General features: G+C 33.3%; 2 protein-coding genes across 3 annotated transcripts; one reads left to right on the top strand and one right to left on the bottom strand.

Annotated features, from left to right (window-relative positions):
- The first annotated feature begins 2431 nt into the window (after positions 1–2431).
- On the top strand, positions 2432–5105 carry HTA9 (histone H2A protein 9). The gene is made up of 2 exons (XM_021443023.2): positions 2432–2698; positions 4508–5105. Exons 1-2 carry the CDS (start codon positions 2591–2593, stop codon positions 4802–4804), a joined length of 405 nt encoding a protein of 134 aa, XP_021298698.1. The 5' UTR covers positions 2432–2590; the 3' UTR covers positions 4805–5105.
- Positions 5106–5545: 440 nt separating this feature from the next.
- Positions 5546–12459, bottom strand: LOC110427426 (nucleic acid binding protein). Of its 2 annotated transcripts, none has more exons than XM_021442949.2 (12): positions 11618–12459; positions 10395–10563; positions 10139–10318; positions 9722–10053; positions 9559–9585; positions 9094–9186; positions 8694–8772; positions 8461–8554; positions 6744–6852; positions 6494–6610; positions 6057–6145; positions 5546–5936 (listed from the first exon to the last, which is right to left on the bottom strand). In XM_021442949.2, exons 1-11 carry the CDS (start codon positions 11969–11971, stop codon positions 6086–6088), a joined length of 1614 nt encoding a protein of 537 aa, XP_021298624.1. In that variant the 5' UTR covers positions 11972–12459; the 3' UTR covers positions 5546–5936; positions 6057–6085. The 2 variants fall into 2 exon arrangements, with proteins under 2 accessions (XP_021298624.1, XP_021298625.1); XM_021442950.2 differs by having other exon boundaries at positions 5548–5936; positions 8461–8551.
- Positions 12460–13825: the final 1366 nt, after the last annotated feature.

The following is a 13825-nucleotide window of genomic DNA, read 5'->3' as shown; positions in this document are numbered from 1 at the left end:
AGTTAGATAATTAATGGAGTTAGTCAGCTAAAATTCAAAAGTGCAGTTGACTAGTTCAGAGACAGAGAAAACTTAATCGACTAAGAAACATGGTTAGTTAACTAAGAACTCACTGCTAGATACTTCAATTACAAGACAAAGAGAACTTAATCTACTAAGAAGTATAGTTAGTCAACTAAGAGCTCATTACCAAAGAATTCAACTACAAGACAAAGAAGACTTAATCGACTAAAAAATATGGTTAGTCAACTAAGAGCATTCTGTTTGAAAATTTGATCTTGAAAGCTAAAAAACAGACTAACGGCTAAAATTGACTCTAAACTATTTTCAATGATCTAAAGTTGTCAAACATCTATCAGAGTTGGTTTTTCAAGTATAAAAGACACCCTCAATGACTAAGAACGAGATGAGATGCTTCCAAGATTAAAAAAAGCTTAAAAATAGCAAAAACTCTCTCAACTCTTCTTATTTTTCACTCCAATCTTTGTAATAGAGTTTAGCACTTCATCTTGTACCATTCAAATCAGGTTAGTGATCATAGGTACTCTTTTATACCTATACTTCTTGATTACTTATAGTGTGCGAGTCACTCTAAGAGAATTAATCAAGCTTGGATTAGCTTAATTGGTTTTATAGGTTCTAACTCAACCTAGGAAAAGTTAATTTTGGATTTTGGTTAATCTCGAGAAAAATCATTACTAAAGGTTGTGATTGAGCCTATGAAAAGCCATTGTAAAAGCTTGGTGAAAGCTTGGGAATTCCAGTAGTTATAGTAATTTGGTTTGCAAATCCTTGATTGAAAAATTAAGGTAGTGGATGTAGGTCAAAGAAACCGAACCACTATAAATCTTTGTGCATTATCTGCCTTCTTTTTATTTTTCATTTCATTCTTCTTTAAACCATTCTTTCATCTAGCATTTAACGTCTCATAATTGACCTTTAACTTGCTCCTAATTAAAAGTTAAGTTTAGTGACATTCAAAAAGTGTTATTCACCCCCCTCTAGCAAACATCCTTGGGACCAACAGTAAACTTCATAGACCAAGTGAAGGTGCTCCTTAATCATGTTTAAGTATGAAGATACTAGGTGACATAGTTAAGTGAGAGGATCCTTGTTTGCCTGGTAGTAAATTCTCACAATAACATAGTTAATTGTTTAAAAGTTCTATCACTTAAAAAGGCTTATCCTTAAACTTTTTTATACTATTCACCCCTCTCTATCACTCCAATAAGACCATAACCAATGGTAAGTCCCAAAAGCGATAAATCCCAAAATTGGAAATATAACTCAATTGAGCGAGAACAATTATGGACTTAGTGCATTACATTGTTTTTCCCTTTTGTCTGGTTTTTGTTCCATTGGTTTTTTGAGCTTAAGGTTTTTAATGAGGTAGTAATAACAAATCCAATTAGGCCACCATAATGATTTTCCATCTAAGAGGGAGTATTATAGAAATTGGACATATTACACCACATTAGACCAATTCAAATTAGAATAAATTTGAGAAATGATAAATGTATTATCCGCATTCTAGATATTTTAAGATTAATCTACATGTGGATATTATCTAGGTAATAATGTGATATTTATAAAGAAGATAATGTAATTTAGATATATATCTTAGTAGAAGATTGTGATAGTCATTAATCTATAAAAGGCTTCAACTATAAATAGGGGGTCACCACATCCTTATTTGTATCATAGTTATTTTTTATTCCAAGCATTGCTTCAGTAATACATAAAGAGTATTCTTTCAATATATCTATTTACTTTCTATGTCTATTATTTCTTTTACAACAAAAAAAAATTATTGTTGATTTTTTCTTATGAAAGTATTTTTTATAACTTGTAATCTCATTAAACTTACTACTACATATGACATAAAACAAAGCCACGAATACAAACAATTCCACGTAACTAGGGATATCTAGGTAAAATGCTTGGTATTTTTTAAGTGCCCTAATTTGAATTCTATTATTTTATAAGGTACCTAAAGCTTATAAATACTTAATTAAAATTTTGAATTGCTACATAAACTCATATCTTAATATCCCAGACATTACTCATTAAATATCTAATTTAAATAAATTTAAATTAATTTTGTATGCATATAATTAATAAAAATTAAACTAATAAATTAAAGTTAATCCATAAGAAATAAATTAAAATTTAAAATCATATTTACAAAAATTAATAAATTTTATTATATATTAAATAAATTATAACAAATTTATAAATAAAAATAATATATACAAAATTAAATTTTATTATTAAAAATTCATCATTGTCCACCTATAAAATATTCCCAACGTTTGTGTTTTTCACCGTTAGAACCATTATCAGGACAGATGCGTAAATCGAAAGAAGGAATCAGGGTAATATGGTCAAATTAAGAGATAAACTGGGTACAAAAGGTCAAGATCTCGAAATCGGGTCTCTTTCGAGTCCCTTTGGAGTCATTGGTCTCACTCTCAGGACCTCGTTGGCTCTTCATTTTTCCTTTCGCTTGACTTAAACGTTATCCATTCTTGCTTTTCCTCCGAAGCGCAGATTCTCTGCGGACAAACCCTAAACAATTTGACCCTGGAAAATGTCGGGAAAAGGAGCGAAAGGGTTGATTACGGCTGGCAAATCCACAAAGGACAAGGACAAGGACAAGAAGAAACCCGTCTCTCGCTCATCTCGCGCTGGTCTCCAGGTCTCTCTCTCTCTCTTTTACCCTTTTCCCCCTTAATTTCCTGCTTGATTTTGGTGATGTCCGTGAATCAGGTTTTCATTATGTGAGTTCTATCTATGAAGCATTGTTTAATTCTAGGAAAAAGTATAGTCTAAGATCAAGCAAATTTGACTCTTTTTTTTTATTTTAGTTAATTTTATTCTCACAGTTAATGCTTTACAATTATTTAATTTATTTGTATCGGTCTTCCGGCTCTTTTTGTTTTCTTTTTTTTTAAAAAAAAAACTGTTAAAATTACATTGGAAATGCTTAAGCAGGAATTTGCATTAGTATTTAGCTATTTGTTTAGGAAATTTGCCTAATTTATCGCATCACATCAAGGTAAACAAAGTTTTGCAATTTAAAGGGGGCCATAGCCGAAAAATAAATATTTATCCATAGATAATTTGGCTATCGATGTAACTCCAATAATCTTTAGCTTTTTCTGTTCATTTTGACTTGTGGGTATGAACCATTTGGATTGGTTGTCCTTATTTTTTCCGATGGCAAACACTTTATCTTGCTAAATTGCCCTTTTATAAATATATTTTGTAGCTTTGTTGCAAAGGATGCCACTGAAGGTAGTAGTTGTATCTGTTGATGTTTGAATGTTGGCATCATTAACTGTGCTTTTTGTTGGTAACTTTTCATTATCAGGTTTTATATGTTGTATGACCTTAGTTATTGCAGGGGGAAACTTATGTGTTCTATGAACATTTCTGGTCCAGAATTTTTCCTTTCTAATTATTATTTTGTTTCCATGATGAGAGTGAAATAGAATAGGTGAAAGTTGGGTGGGGAATTGGGACAATTTGTTCCCATTGATATATCTGCTTCTGCCTTTTCATTTAACAGAGTAATTCTTATAGCTTCTGAGATTTGTATGAAATATCCTTATTCCAAGGAGCTGGGGAAATTTTTGTGAAGGAGGTCTGAGGCATATTATCTGTGAGAAAAAACTAGATGCTAACTCTAAGGAATTTCATTTCAAATCAGTATTTCTGTGTCAGTTAATTCTTTTTCTCATTATACTTGGCTGTGTGATGCAGCCTGCTGAACCAGTTTTTGTTGACTCGCTAAAGTCTAGATGCAACATGATTACAATGATATGTTTGAGAGAGAGAGGGTGCGGGTGGGGAGAGGGAGTCTTGGTTAACTCATCAAGCAAAAGGCTTGGATGGATTGCTCTTATTTATCATGGAGAGCAAGTCATCTTGGTCTGCCTTATTAATTTATATTGGTTTTGCTGCCTATTTGGACTCCTTGTTGTCTTGATCACCATAGACATCAGAACATCACTTACTACCATGAAGTTGTGCCCTTTGGTTGTTCTAGGTAGATATGCTGGTTGAATTGGTTGTATTTTTCAAATACAGTTCGGATAGGTCAAGTTCCATCAAAAATTTCTGTGCGCTTGTCTTGGATATCTAGTTAGCCACAGTTACGAGCAATGGTTGTTTATTATCCGCAACTTCTCTTGCTTCTAGGCTACCTGTAGGTGTCTTTGCCTTTTTGGTATGTTGAATGGATTCTGAAATCTTCCTAATCAGCATCCTCCTCCATGTTTAATTGAGGCTGTATCCTGCATGCTAAATTGTTTTGGCAGAAATTGGGTTTTCTATATGTGGTCAAGGCTTGTTACTATTAGCATCATCATCTGTAGGAGACATGATAGACTGGATAATTTTATTCTACTTTGCAGTCTAAGAGAACTACTGTCTCTGTAATACTTCTAAAATGTGATTATTTGCTTCTTATCATGAACCTTTGTTTTGTTTGTACTCTCTGTAGTTCCCAGTGGGTCGAGTCCACCGACTGCTGAAGACAAGGGTTAATGCAAATGGAAGGGTTGGAGCAACAGCTGCGGTATACACAGCTGCTATACTGGAGTACCTGACTGCAGAAGTGCTAGAACTGGCAGGTAATGCAAGCAAGGATCTGAAGGTTAAGCGTATTACACCTAGGCACTTGCAGCTTGCTATCCGGGGTGATGAAGAACTTGACACCTTGATCAAGGGAACCATAGCAGGTGGTGGTGTTATCCCACATATTCACAAATCACTTATCAACAAATCATCTAAGGAGTAGTTTATGTAATTGGTCTCTGTTTGTTTGTGTCTGTACCCTTAAACCTCAGAGAAAATGTTTTGAGGCCTGCTTGTTTATGGACAAGGTGGATACTTGTTGTGTCAGTAGCTGATTATGGAGATTCAGGATGTTGAATTAGAAAGATGCTTCGAGTATCAATTCTAGTGCAAACTGGTGATAGTTTATATGGACGCATTCTTGAAATGCCAGTTACTAAAAAATTTAGGAGGGTCTCGGTGTAAGAGTGATTCTTTTCTCCATTTTTATATGCTAATCTCTTGCTTTGATTTTTACTCCAAAATTATTCATTGACCTCAATGTCCTCAGCATTTTGATTTACCATTAGAATTGCTGAATTTCCCAACATGTCCTCTTGCTGGGGTAAAATGAAATTTTCATCTTTTCTGGTTCTTACTGTAAACAAAATTTTAAATAGTAAATTATCTCCACCTCTAAAGATTTGATGATGATTGACTTTTGAGTCCACTACTATTGAGAATGAACATTTCCTTTCAAATTAATATCATTGGATACATACTTTAGTGATATTGTATGAATTTTATATTCATTTTACCTTTCTTACACCAGAGGAGAAACAAGTAGTTTCTCTAACAGTAAAATTTATTGATTTAATTTTATTGAATCAGTTTAATAAAAACGTCATAAATCATGTAATAATCCATATCACAGTAAATCTCATGAAGACCCTACAGCAAATTCAGGCTGTTTTTGCATGCATGCAAACATTCATCTCAGTAACCAAGTAGCCTCAAATCCTTTTCGCTCCAAGCATGTGATTTGACCCACGCACCATTTTGCCAAGAAAAGAGCCAATGACATACTGAATTGGGACCAAAAATTGAACTTAAAATTAGAATGTTCATATAAGAATTGAATGCCTAATATGATGAAGAAATTTTCACTGTACAAGTTGACAAACATGGTTGCTTTCCCAGGTGACTGCAAAAATGTGTGGGATATCCAAATAGGATGAGGCAAAGAATTTACACACAAAAAATTGAACATCTGTTTCTGACATTGTTATGATGGGTGTGACCCTGTATGCTGTCCAAAAATAGGAGACACCCTTGTCCACATCTTTGCAATGCGGAAAAACAAAAGGACACCTTTCCTGTAAGATAGGAATCCAGCCAGTGTTACATAATGCAGAAACTAAACTAAATATAGAGCTATATAAGTAGGAACATCAGCAAACTGAATTAAGTTTTTGTTGATAGATCAAGTGGTTTACCAGAAGGTTGTTGACACCTCCAAATGCAACTAGCTACTGCTTTTCATCTTTAGCTGTTTCCTAACATTTTGTACCTCCTTTGCTTGTTGCTGTTGAAATGAGAGAAGAACAGCAAAAAAGTTATCCCCAGACAAACAGAAGACCATAACAATTTTAACACATGTATGTAACCAATTATGAACAGAGAATCATAGGTAAAATGGGATAAGAGAATTTAGGTGAGTAAATTTTCTCCATTTTATCCTACTTTTGGATATGCCTAATGATATCATTCTTATTCATCCTACATAATCCCATTCTTAGTTTCTGTTGGTAATTTGCATTTATTTTACTTTTGACTTTTGAGGATGCAGCAAAACCTAAAGAGAAAAAGGTAAGTAGCAAAACAAATGAGCAAATGGGGCTTGATTAGTAACAAGAAATTAGGTTGTCAACACCTCATGTAATGCCTTCCACCACATATCTGATTTTTCTTGCAGTATTCGCCACTCCATTCCCATATCATATTCAATGTTATTGGGCTGAGCAGGATGCGAGGTTGACTTTGCTTTTTTCTGGAAGGGAAAAAAAAAGAGACAATTCAAATAGCACCCTTTAAAAAAATAAGTTAAAAAGAGAAAATGAAAAGAAAAGAGGAGATCAATATTTCAACAACTCATGAATTTGTTGATATAAAAATTATGTTACCATCTCTTCAGTTTGCCTCTTATGCTGGACTCTGTCAATGGTAAGATAACCGACAAATCCAAAGAATTTGCTAGGCTTCCTCAAAGTCTCTCTTCTAGCAGTAACAGGTCTGCAATCAAAGAAAGCTATTTGTAAAAATATTTTTCTGCAATAAAAAATTTATCTATTTTTTTTAATGACACAAGATTCATCTAATTCATAACTACTAATTCAATTCAATGACTTTCAATTAAACATGTTTAACTTGATTAAGTTTCCTTGCATTTTAGTGTATACACTATTATTCATAAAGAAAGCATATACGACATTAAATGCCATCCATATTGGCAAAAATCTAATCTAATTTTATTATTAAGTAATATATAATTCTATTCATTCTTAGAAGTTAGAATCCTAAGAGTTTCTTATACTTCATGTCATCACTATTATAAATTGTGCTTTATTTGAAACTCGGAAACATTGTATTGATTAGCAATTTTTATGATATGATATCTTATCATGCAAATTTACTTATTCTTAATGATTTTTTTTTTTGTTATACAAGCAGATTGTTAAAATTATTATTCTTTGTGCTCTACAAATTCATAATGTTATCATCCAATAAAAGGATCATCTATCTTTATAAATAATAAATATTTAAATTCTCAATGTAATTTTTTGAGCATGTAAATGTAATTAACGTGTCAAATCACATGCAATGCACATGACACAAAAGCTAATAATAATAATAATAATAATAATAATAATAATAATAACAACAACAACAAAAGAAATTTTAAATTAATGTTACTACCCCTATCAACTAGCTGTTCCCCATATTCTCAGCTATTCTATGCCCTTTTCTTCTATGAGCAACCATCCACCTTGTTTTCCAACTTTCCTACATGGCTACATTTTTCTACAGTTGTACTCTTGCTTATTAATAAGAATTTCAATTTGTATTGTGTACATATGCCACTTGTATCAAAATGATGATTTAAAATCTGACATGATGGCAAATGCAGAAATAGTTTCTCAGTTCAAGCACATTACTGGTCAGGAGGCGATATTTACCATCCAAAGGTATTCCGTATCTTTATATTTAAGTAACAAGTAGAACAGATCAACGTTTGCTAATAAGTTTGTTAAAAAATCAAGTGATTGAGCATATAAAAGGTGCTTGGATGAAGCATCCACTCCAGAAATTACTTTCCTTGCTCGGGAATAAAAAAGCGGCTTCATGGTGATGACTAACATCATTGAATGTGAATATGACAAGTACTTGATAACTACATAAAATTACTTTTAGATGATTTGATTGATACAAAGAAGTTCATAAAAGGCAGACACTTTTCTTCCTCTGGAAAAACTAGAAGGAATCTTAGCAACCTCTATAACCAATTATAGGATTAAAATGTACCTTCTCTTCAAGGAGTAATACAGTTTGTGAGTTTAAAAAAGTGGCAAATCAACCCTAAATCCCACCTACTTCACTCCTTTAACACTTAGATTGATTTCTCTCAAAATTAATAAAATTTGATTAACAACATAATTACCCTGGATTTAATCTGTTGAATGAAATCCTAACTACTAGATTCCAGCAGCTGATTTCATGGAAACAGAGCATAAGAAAATCCAAGTAAAAGAACGTTGTAATGTGTTTTGCATGCTGAAAACAAGGAAAAAATCTAATAACGGAAACTTTCGATGTTAACAACAAAGAAAACCTATAAAATACCTCCCATCCGGTAGCACTAAGCATCTCTTTGTTAACTGGGAAATTGCTGAGTCAGCTGCTTCTTTTGACTTGAATATAATAAGAGCCTTACCTGCTAAAACATAGAGATGCTATATTCACAAATTCAGGGTTGAATTTGTACTACTGATAACCCAAAGGTCAATCTCAAAACAGTTCATGTGATTTCTAGACAAAGTTTCAATACGCATGGGAGCCACAAGGAGGTAATGTACCATAGTGTGGGCATGAAAAAGTACTCTTCTCTATCATTTTTGCGTCAACCTTCTCTTTAAATGCATGCCAAACAAGATCCTGACAAGGAAATTTCAAATAAATTAATAAATAAAAGTAATAAAGAATACTTGAGGCCATGAAACATCAAAAAGATCTGTGGCTTGATTATGGTATCCTTAGCATTTCCAAGCACAATGCCAACAGTACGCGTGATTTAACAACTTTAATCCAACATTTTTAAAACTTGATTACAAAATAGTTACAAATATCTGCGAAACCAAGACATGAAACCAAAATTTGGTGGTCTAGACTAAAAAATATATATCTCTATGGGAAGCCATGTAGGTAATTAACAAACAACAAGGGTAATACACAAAACCAAGGAAAAATATCACATACCTCTACTTCTGCTGATGTGTAAGATGCATCCAGATTTTCAAGTGAGACTAGACTACCTCTTTCTTGAGCTCTCTCAAGTCTTTGCTCCCAAGGCTGATGATAGATAATGGGGACAATGATATATTGAAGATAAGAGATAAACTGATCACAAGATGCTATTATAACCATGCCATCTACTAAAACGTCTAATTTTCAAGCTCCAAATCAGCCTTAAGCTACTATTCGTTGTGTTATGAAGTTTATATAATAACAAAAGGTGAAACACCAAAAAGAAGAACTAAACCAAGCAGCATGGACAATGTTTACACGAGAGGTTAAAGATACTATGGCTATGTCAGGGAGCCTTTGGTGAGATGCAAATAACATGGTGATAAAAAATAAAGCTGAAGCAACTAGCCATTAACTTGCTAAAACAACTAGATAGCAAATAATGGAAATGGTGATAAAAAAATGGCTGAAACTCACTAGTTGCTTGAACCAATTTCTTCTATCCTGCAAGGATCAAAATGGTGGATATTAGAACTTAGAAGGGTTGCTGAAGTCATAAGTCAAATGCCAAATTTATCCATACACAAGCTTTCGCAGATATCTTACACTAAAGAGTCGCAGTTAAACACTCAAAACTTACTGCATCAGGTCTTCTTAAAACCTGTACAAGTTGATTATCAATTTTGGTGCCCCCATCCTGTCCTTGTTGATGATGTAGATTATCAAATTTTCTGCTTGCCTTCTCAACCAGAAGAAGTTTCCTCTTTTTATAAGGCTGGACCTCAGCTGTGCTAGTAAGTGAATCTTTAGGAAATTTCACTTCAGCTTTATAAACTTTATCTTGAACTTGGCAGTGTGAACTTCCACCATGCTGAGTCCCACCACTAGGAATAGATGTCTTAAGCCTGGGAGGAGTATTCTCACTTGGACAATGCACTTGCTTGCTCTTGCTAACAGGAGCTGTCTTTGATTCTGCATGTGCCAGAAGCAATATAATTTCATCTAATCATTTGAATTTATAAGTACATTGTACTAGAAAATAATACATAGAAATCACCTTTCAGCAATGGGATTAGTCTGCTACCAGAATGGTCATCTCTTACAGTATTGCCAATTACTTTCTTTACCTTTAACTTGGAAGAGGAATTTGGTAGTCCAGTTTGCTCCTTAACATTTGATTTGAGATTGGGAGGGCCTAGTGGCTTTTGTTCTTTTTTCTTGTTGAAGAAGTGCTCCACTGCATGCATTTAAATAAACTGTTAGAGTATCAATAATACTTATCCCAATTTAAAATTTTAGAGTAGATGTCTAACCTTTAACTCCATCTACCATATCTGGAAAAACATCTGATATTGCAGGCCCTTCAACATCAAAATGGCAGCAGAAGAAATAATCCGCCCATCTCACATCTGCTTCAGTTGCTTGTGGATTTCTACAATCATTTGATATGCAAACAACATTGCATTTTCCAACAATTGACTCCTAAATGGGTAAAACATGAAGATCATATAGAATTCATTTAAAAATATCACTACAACCACTCAGGTAGCTTCTACAGTTTGAAAAGTTGTCCAAATGCAGAGCCAATATTAGATCAGCACGAACGAATATTTCAGAAAAGCACTACTCCCCATAACAACCATTTTACAAAACAATCACTAGTCAGTTTCCCCATTTTGTCACTTATTGGACAGTATTATAAGCTTATTTAAAATCATATCCACATCTTCAATTTTCTTTTTACATGGCAGATATAGACAGGTTGTCCTACTACTCGTTTAAATGGATAAACTTCATTTCATGATTTGGTAAGTGTTCCTTCAATGTGGGTGCGCAAAAATAACCATGAATAGGTAAATAACTATATAGCTACATGCCATGACATTTCATTGTGGCACCAAAGCAAGACAAGACAGACAGAGATTGAGAAAAAAGTAGAAATAACTTTCAAATAATATGCAACAGCTGTGGTTGCTCTAAAATAAGTACCTATATCTTTGTTCTACCAATGGTGGTATAAAGCCATGTGAGAACACTATTAAGCTCATAAAATTCCTATATCATCATTCCAAGTATAAAAGCATCAAATTGAATATGATTTTGCGAAAGACCAAGCAACCAAATGGTATCTCCTTTTGCCTATAATGAAGTTGAGATCAATAAAGAAATGAGAGAAGTTTGCTTCTGGTGAGACCCATTGTTTTACACAAGCTCAGGCCCCGTTTGGCAGTGAATTGGAGCTGTGTTTGATCGCAATTGTTTTGCTGAAATGTGTCCTGATTGCAATGAGTTTGCTCCCAATGGCAAATGCGGGTCCCTACATACTTATAGGATTGATCACAATCCAAACATGACAAACCAGGTCCAATAATGCTACTCAACTAAATAAAACTCAAAAGCAACGATAAAGCCAAATACAAGATATACCAAGAACAGAAACAAGTTCAACAAAATTTCAGAGGATTAAAAGAAAAAAAAAAGCAGATAAAGAAGATGTGAGAAGAAAACATCCAATGAAAACTGACGATAAATTTACCACAGGATTGACATTTGAAACCCCTCGTCCTTGACCTGAAGCCAAGAAAATCTCATTCCAACGCGGCTGATAATCTCCCAAATAGTTTCTAATTTCACTCGGACGCATAAACCAAACGACTTTCACTTTCTTAGCGTGATCTGGACCCTCATACATCTTCACTAGCTTACCTATGGAAGCTTCGGGTTGTCCAAGGTAAAAGTAAACACAATCATAAACAAAATACTCCTCACCCTCGTAAGTAAATGACTCGTAGAACAAAATGTCCCTGTTTTTGCCTCCAACGCCTTTCTCAACACCCCATTTGAACCCAAGGTTTTTTTCTTCTGAATTTTTCTCTTTGAGATGCGACATTGTGCGTTAATGAAAAACCAAAGCAAGAAGTTCAAAAAAAAAAAACAGAGAGAGAAAAAAAAGAAGCAAAATACGAAGAGACAGTAACCACCAAATTGTTGTGTATTTTTCAGTACATGAACACAATACTTACATGTTTACATTGTCATTATTCATGTAGAAAAAAATTAAAAACACACCAAAAAGAAATACTAAAATCACAAAAAGAGAAAGAAAAAACCTGCTACTGACATTACTATTACAGGGGAAAGAACAAACAAGTAAAACCCAAAAAGAATTCAAACTAAGAAAACGAGAAGGATTTTGGTTTGGTTTGTTTGGTCACTGAAAGGGTTTGTCCCAGAGAAAGGGAAGCTGGAAACTCGAAAGGCTCTAATGACAGTGACAAGTTTGTGTTTTCATGGAAAAAGGAAAACAACAGCAAAACTTTTTGCAACTGGGAAAACAAAAAATGGAGGCAGAGAAATTATACAGGTGCTGCGTTTTTATAGGTGATGGGCAACTGGGCGTGGGCTCATCTTGCGCCTCAACTGTTGGGTCCTGGGAGTCACCAGTTTAGCAGGAAATGGATTTCACGAGTCTTTTTTATTATATTTATTGATATAATTATTTATTTTATATTTAAATAATAAAATTATATTTTAATTGAATAATATTAAATATGTTAAAAATTAAATTACATTAACAATTTATTTTTAATTGTATCGTATCTTATAAAACTTATCTTAACATGTTTAATAAATTATTAATCATGTCATATTACATGATTCTTAAATATATTTATATATATGTTTTAAATTTTATAATGATTAATTAATAGTATCATATTCGTATTTATTTATATAATTATTAATATTATATGTTTATAGAATAAGATTAAACACAAAATTCGAATTTAATCAAGAAGAGGAGAAATCACTGCACTCAAATAAAACTAAAACCTAAAAGTGCATGTTACGCGTAATTACTGTGAAGGTTTTTTTTTTTTTCTATTTTTTGAAAAGGACATTGTAGGATTTAATTTTATTTGCATGAAGGCATATTTTTTTATGAATTTTATTTATAATTCTTTCAAATAATGAAGTTTTTTTAAATGGATAAAATTTAAGTAAAATTGTTTTTATATATTTATTTAGATTTTTTTTTAATGAGAGAATAAAAAGTTAACATGAGATTGATGCAAGGAAAAGTAATTAATTTGAAACATATAATTTTCTCTCACTGAAAAGAAAAAACATGAAAATTTGGCAGTTGAGCATAGCCTAACCTACCTATCTACAGTAATCTCCAACGCAGAAATTTCATTTGCTCTGAAAGTGCAGGCATATTTTGCCCTGAACTAACTGCATCCTCGTCAAGACTGCAAATGACCTTAGCTGTGTTTCTCAGGTTCACAAAGCAAACTGACCAAATCTTTAGCATTACTTATGCCAACCCTGTTTCTGTTTTCGGTTTGGAAACATGTGGTTTCTCGACTTGTCACTCTATCCAACCTTTCCAACATATCTATTCGAACAAAATATGTATCCCCACCTTTCAACATAAACCTACTGGAGAGCTCACTTGTCGTGTTCCTGTCCTATTCATCCATCTGCACAAACTGGATTGCCAGGATTTCCTCTTTTTTCTGTTCAGAGAAGACAGACACATACCAACTGGCTAAGCATCAAATTGCTAAAAAAGTAGAATGAAATCCAACGAATGTTAGTAGCACCTCATGTATCAGGTTCCGCCACTTATCTGACCGCTCTTGCATTAAACGCCAACTCCATAGCCATGTCATTTTCAAGAGTACTGTTAAGCTGGGCACAATGAGAGGTTGGCTCTGCTTTTCTCCTCGAAACCCAAAAAGAA

Source organism: Theobroma umbraticum, unplaced genomic scaffold (genome assembly GCF_002168275.2).
Source record: "Theobroma umbraticum cultivar Fairchild unplaced genomic scaffold, ASM216827v3 scaffold_34.0, whole genome shotgun sequence".
In the NCBI taxonomy this organism is placed as follows: Eukaryota; Viridiplantae; Streptophyta; class Magnoliopsida; order Malvales; family Malvaceae; genus Theobroma; species Theobroma umbraticum.
Note: the sequence above shows the minus strand (reverse complement) of the source record. Positions and strands in the feature narration are given on the sequence as shown.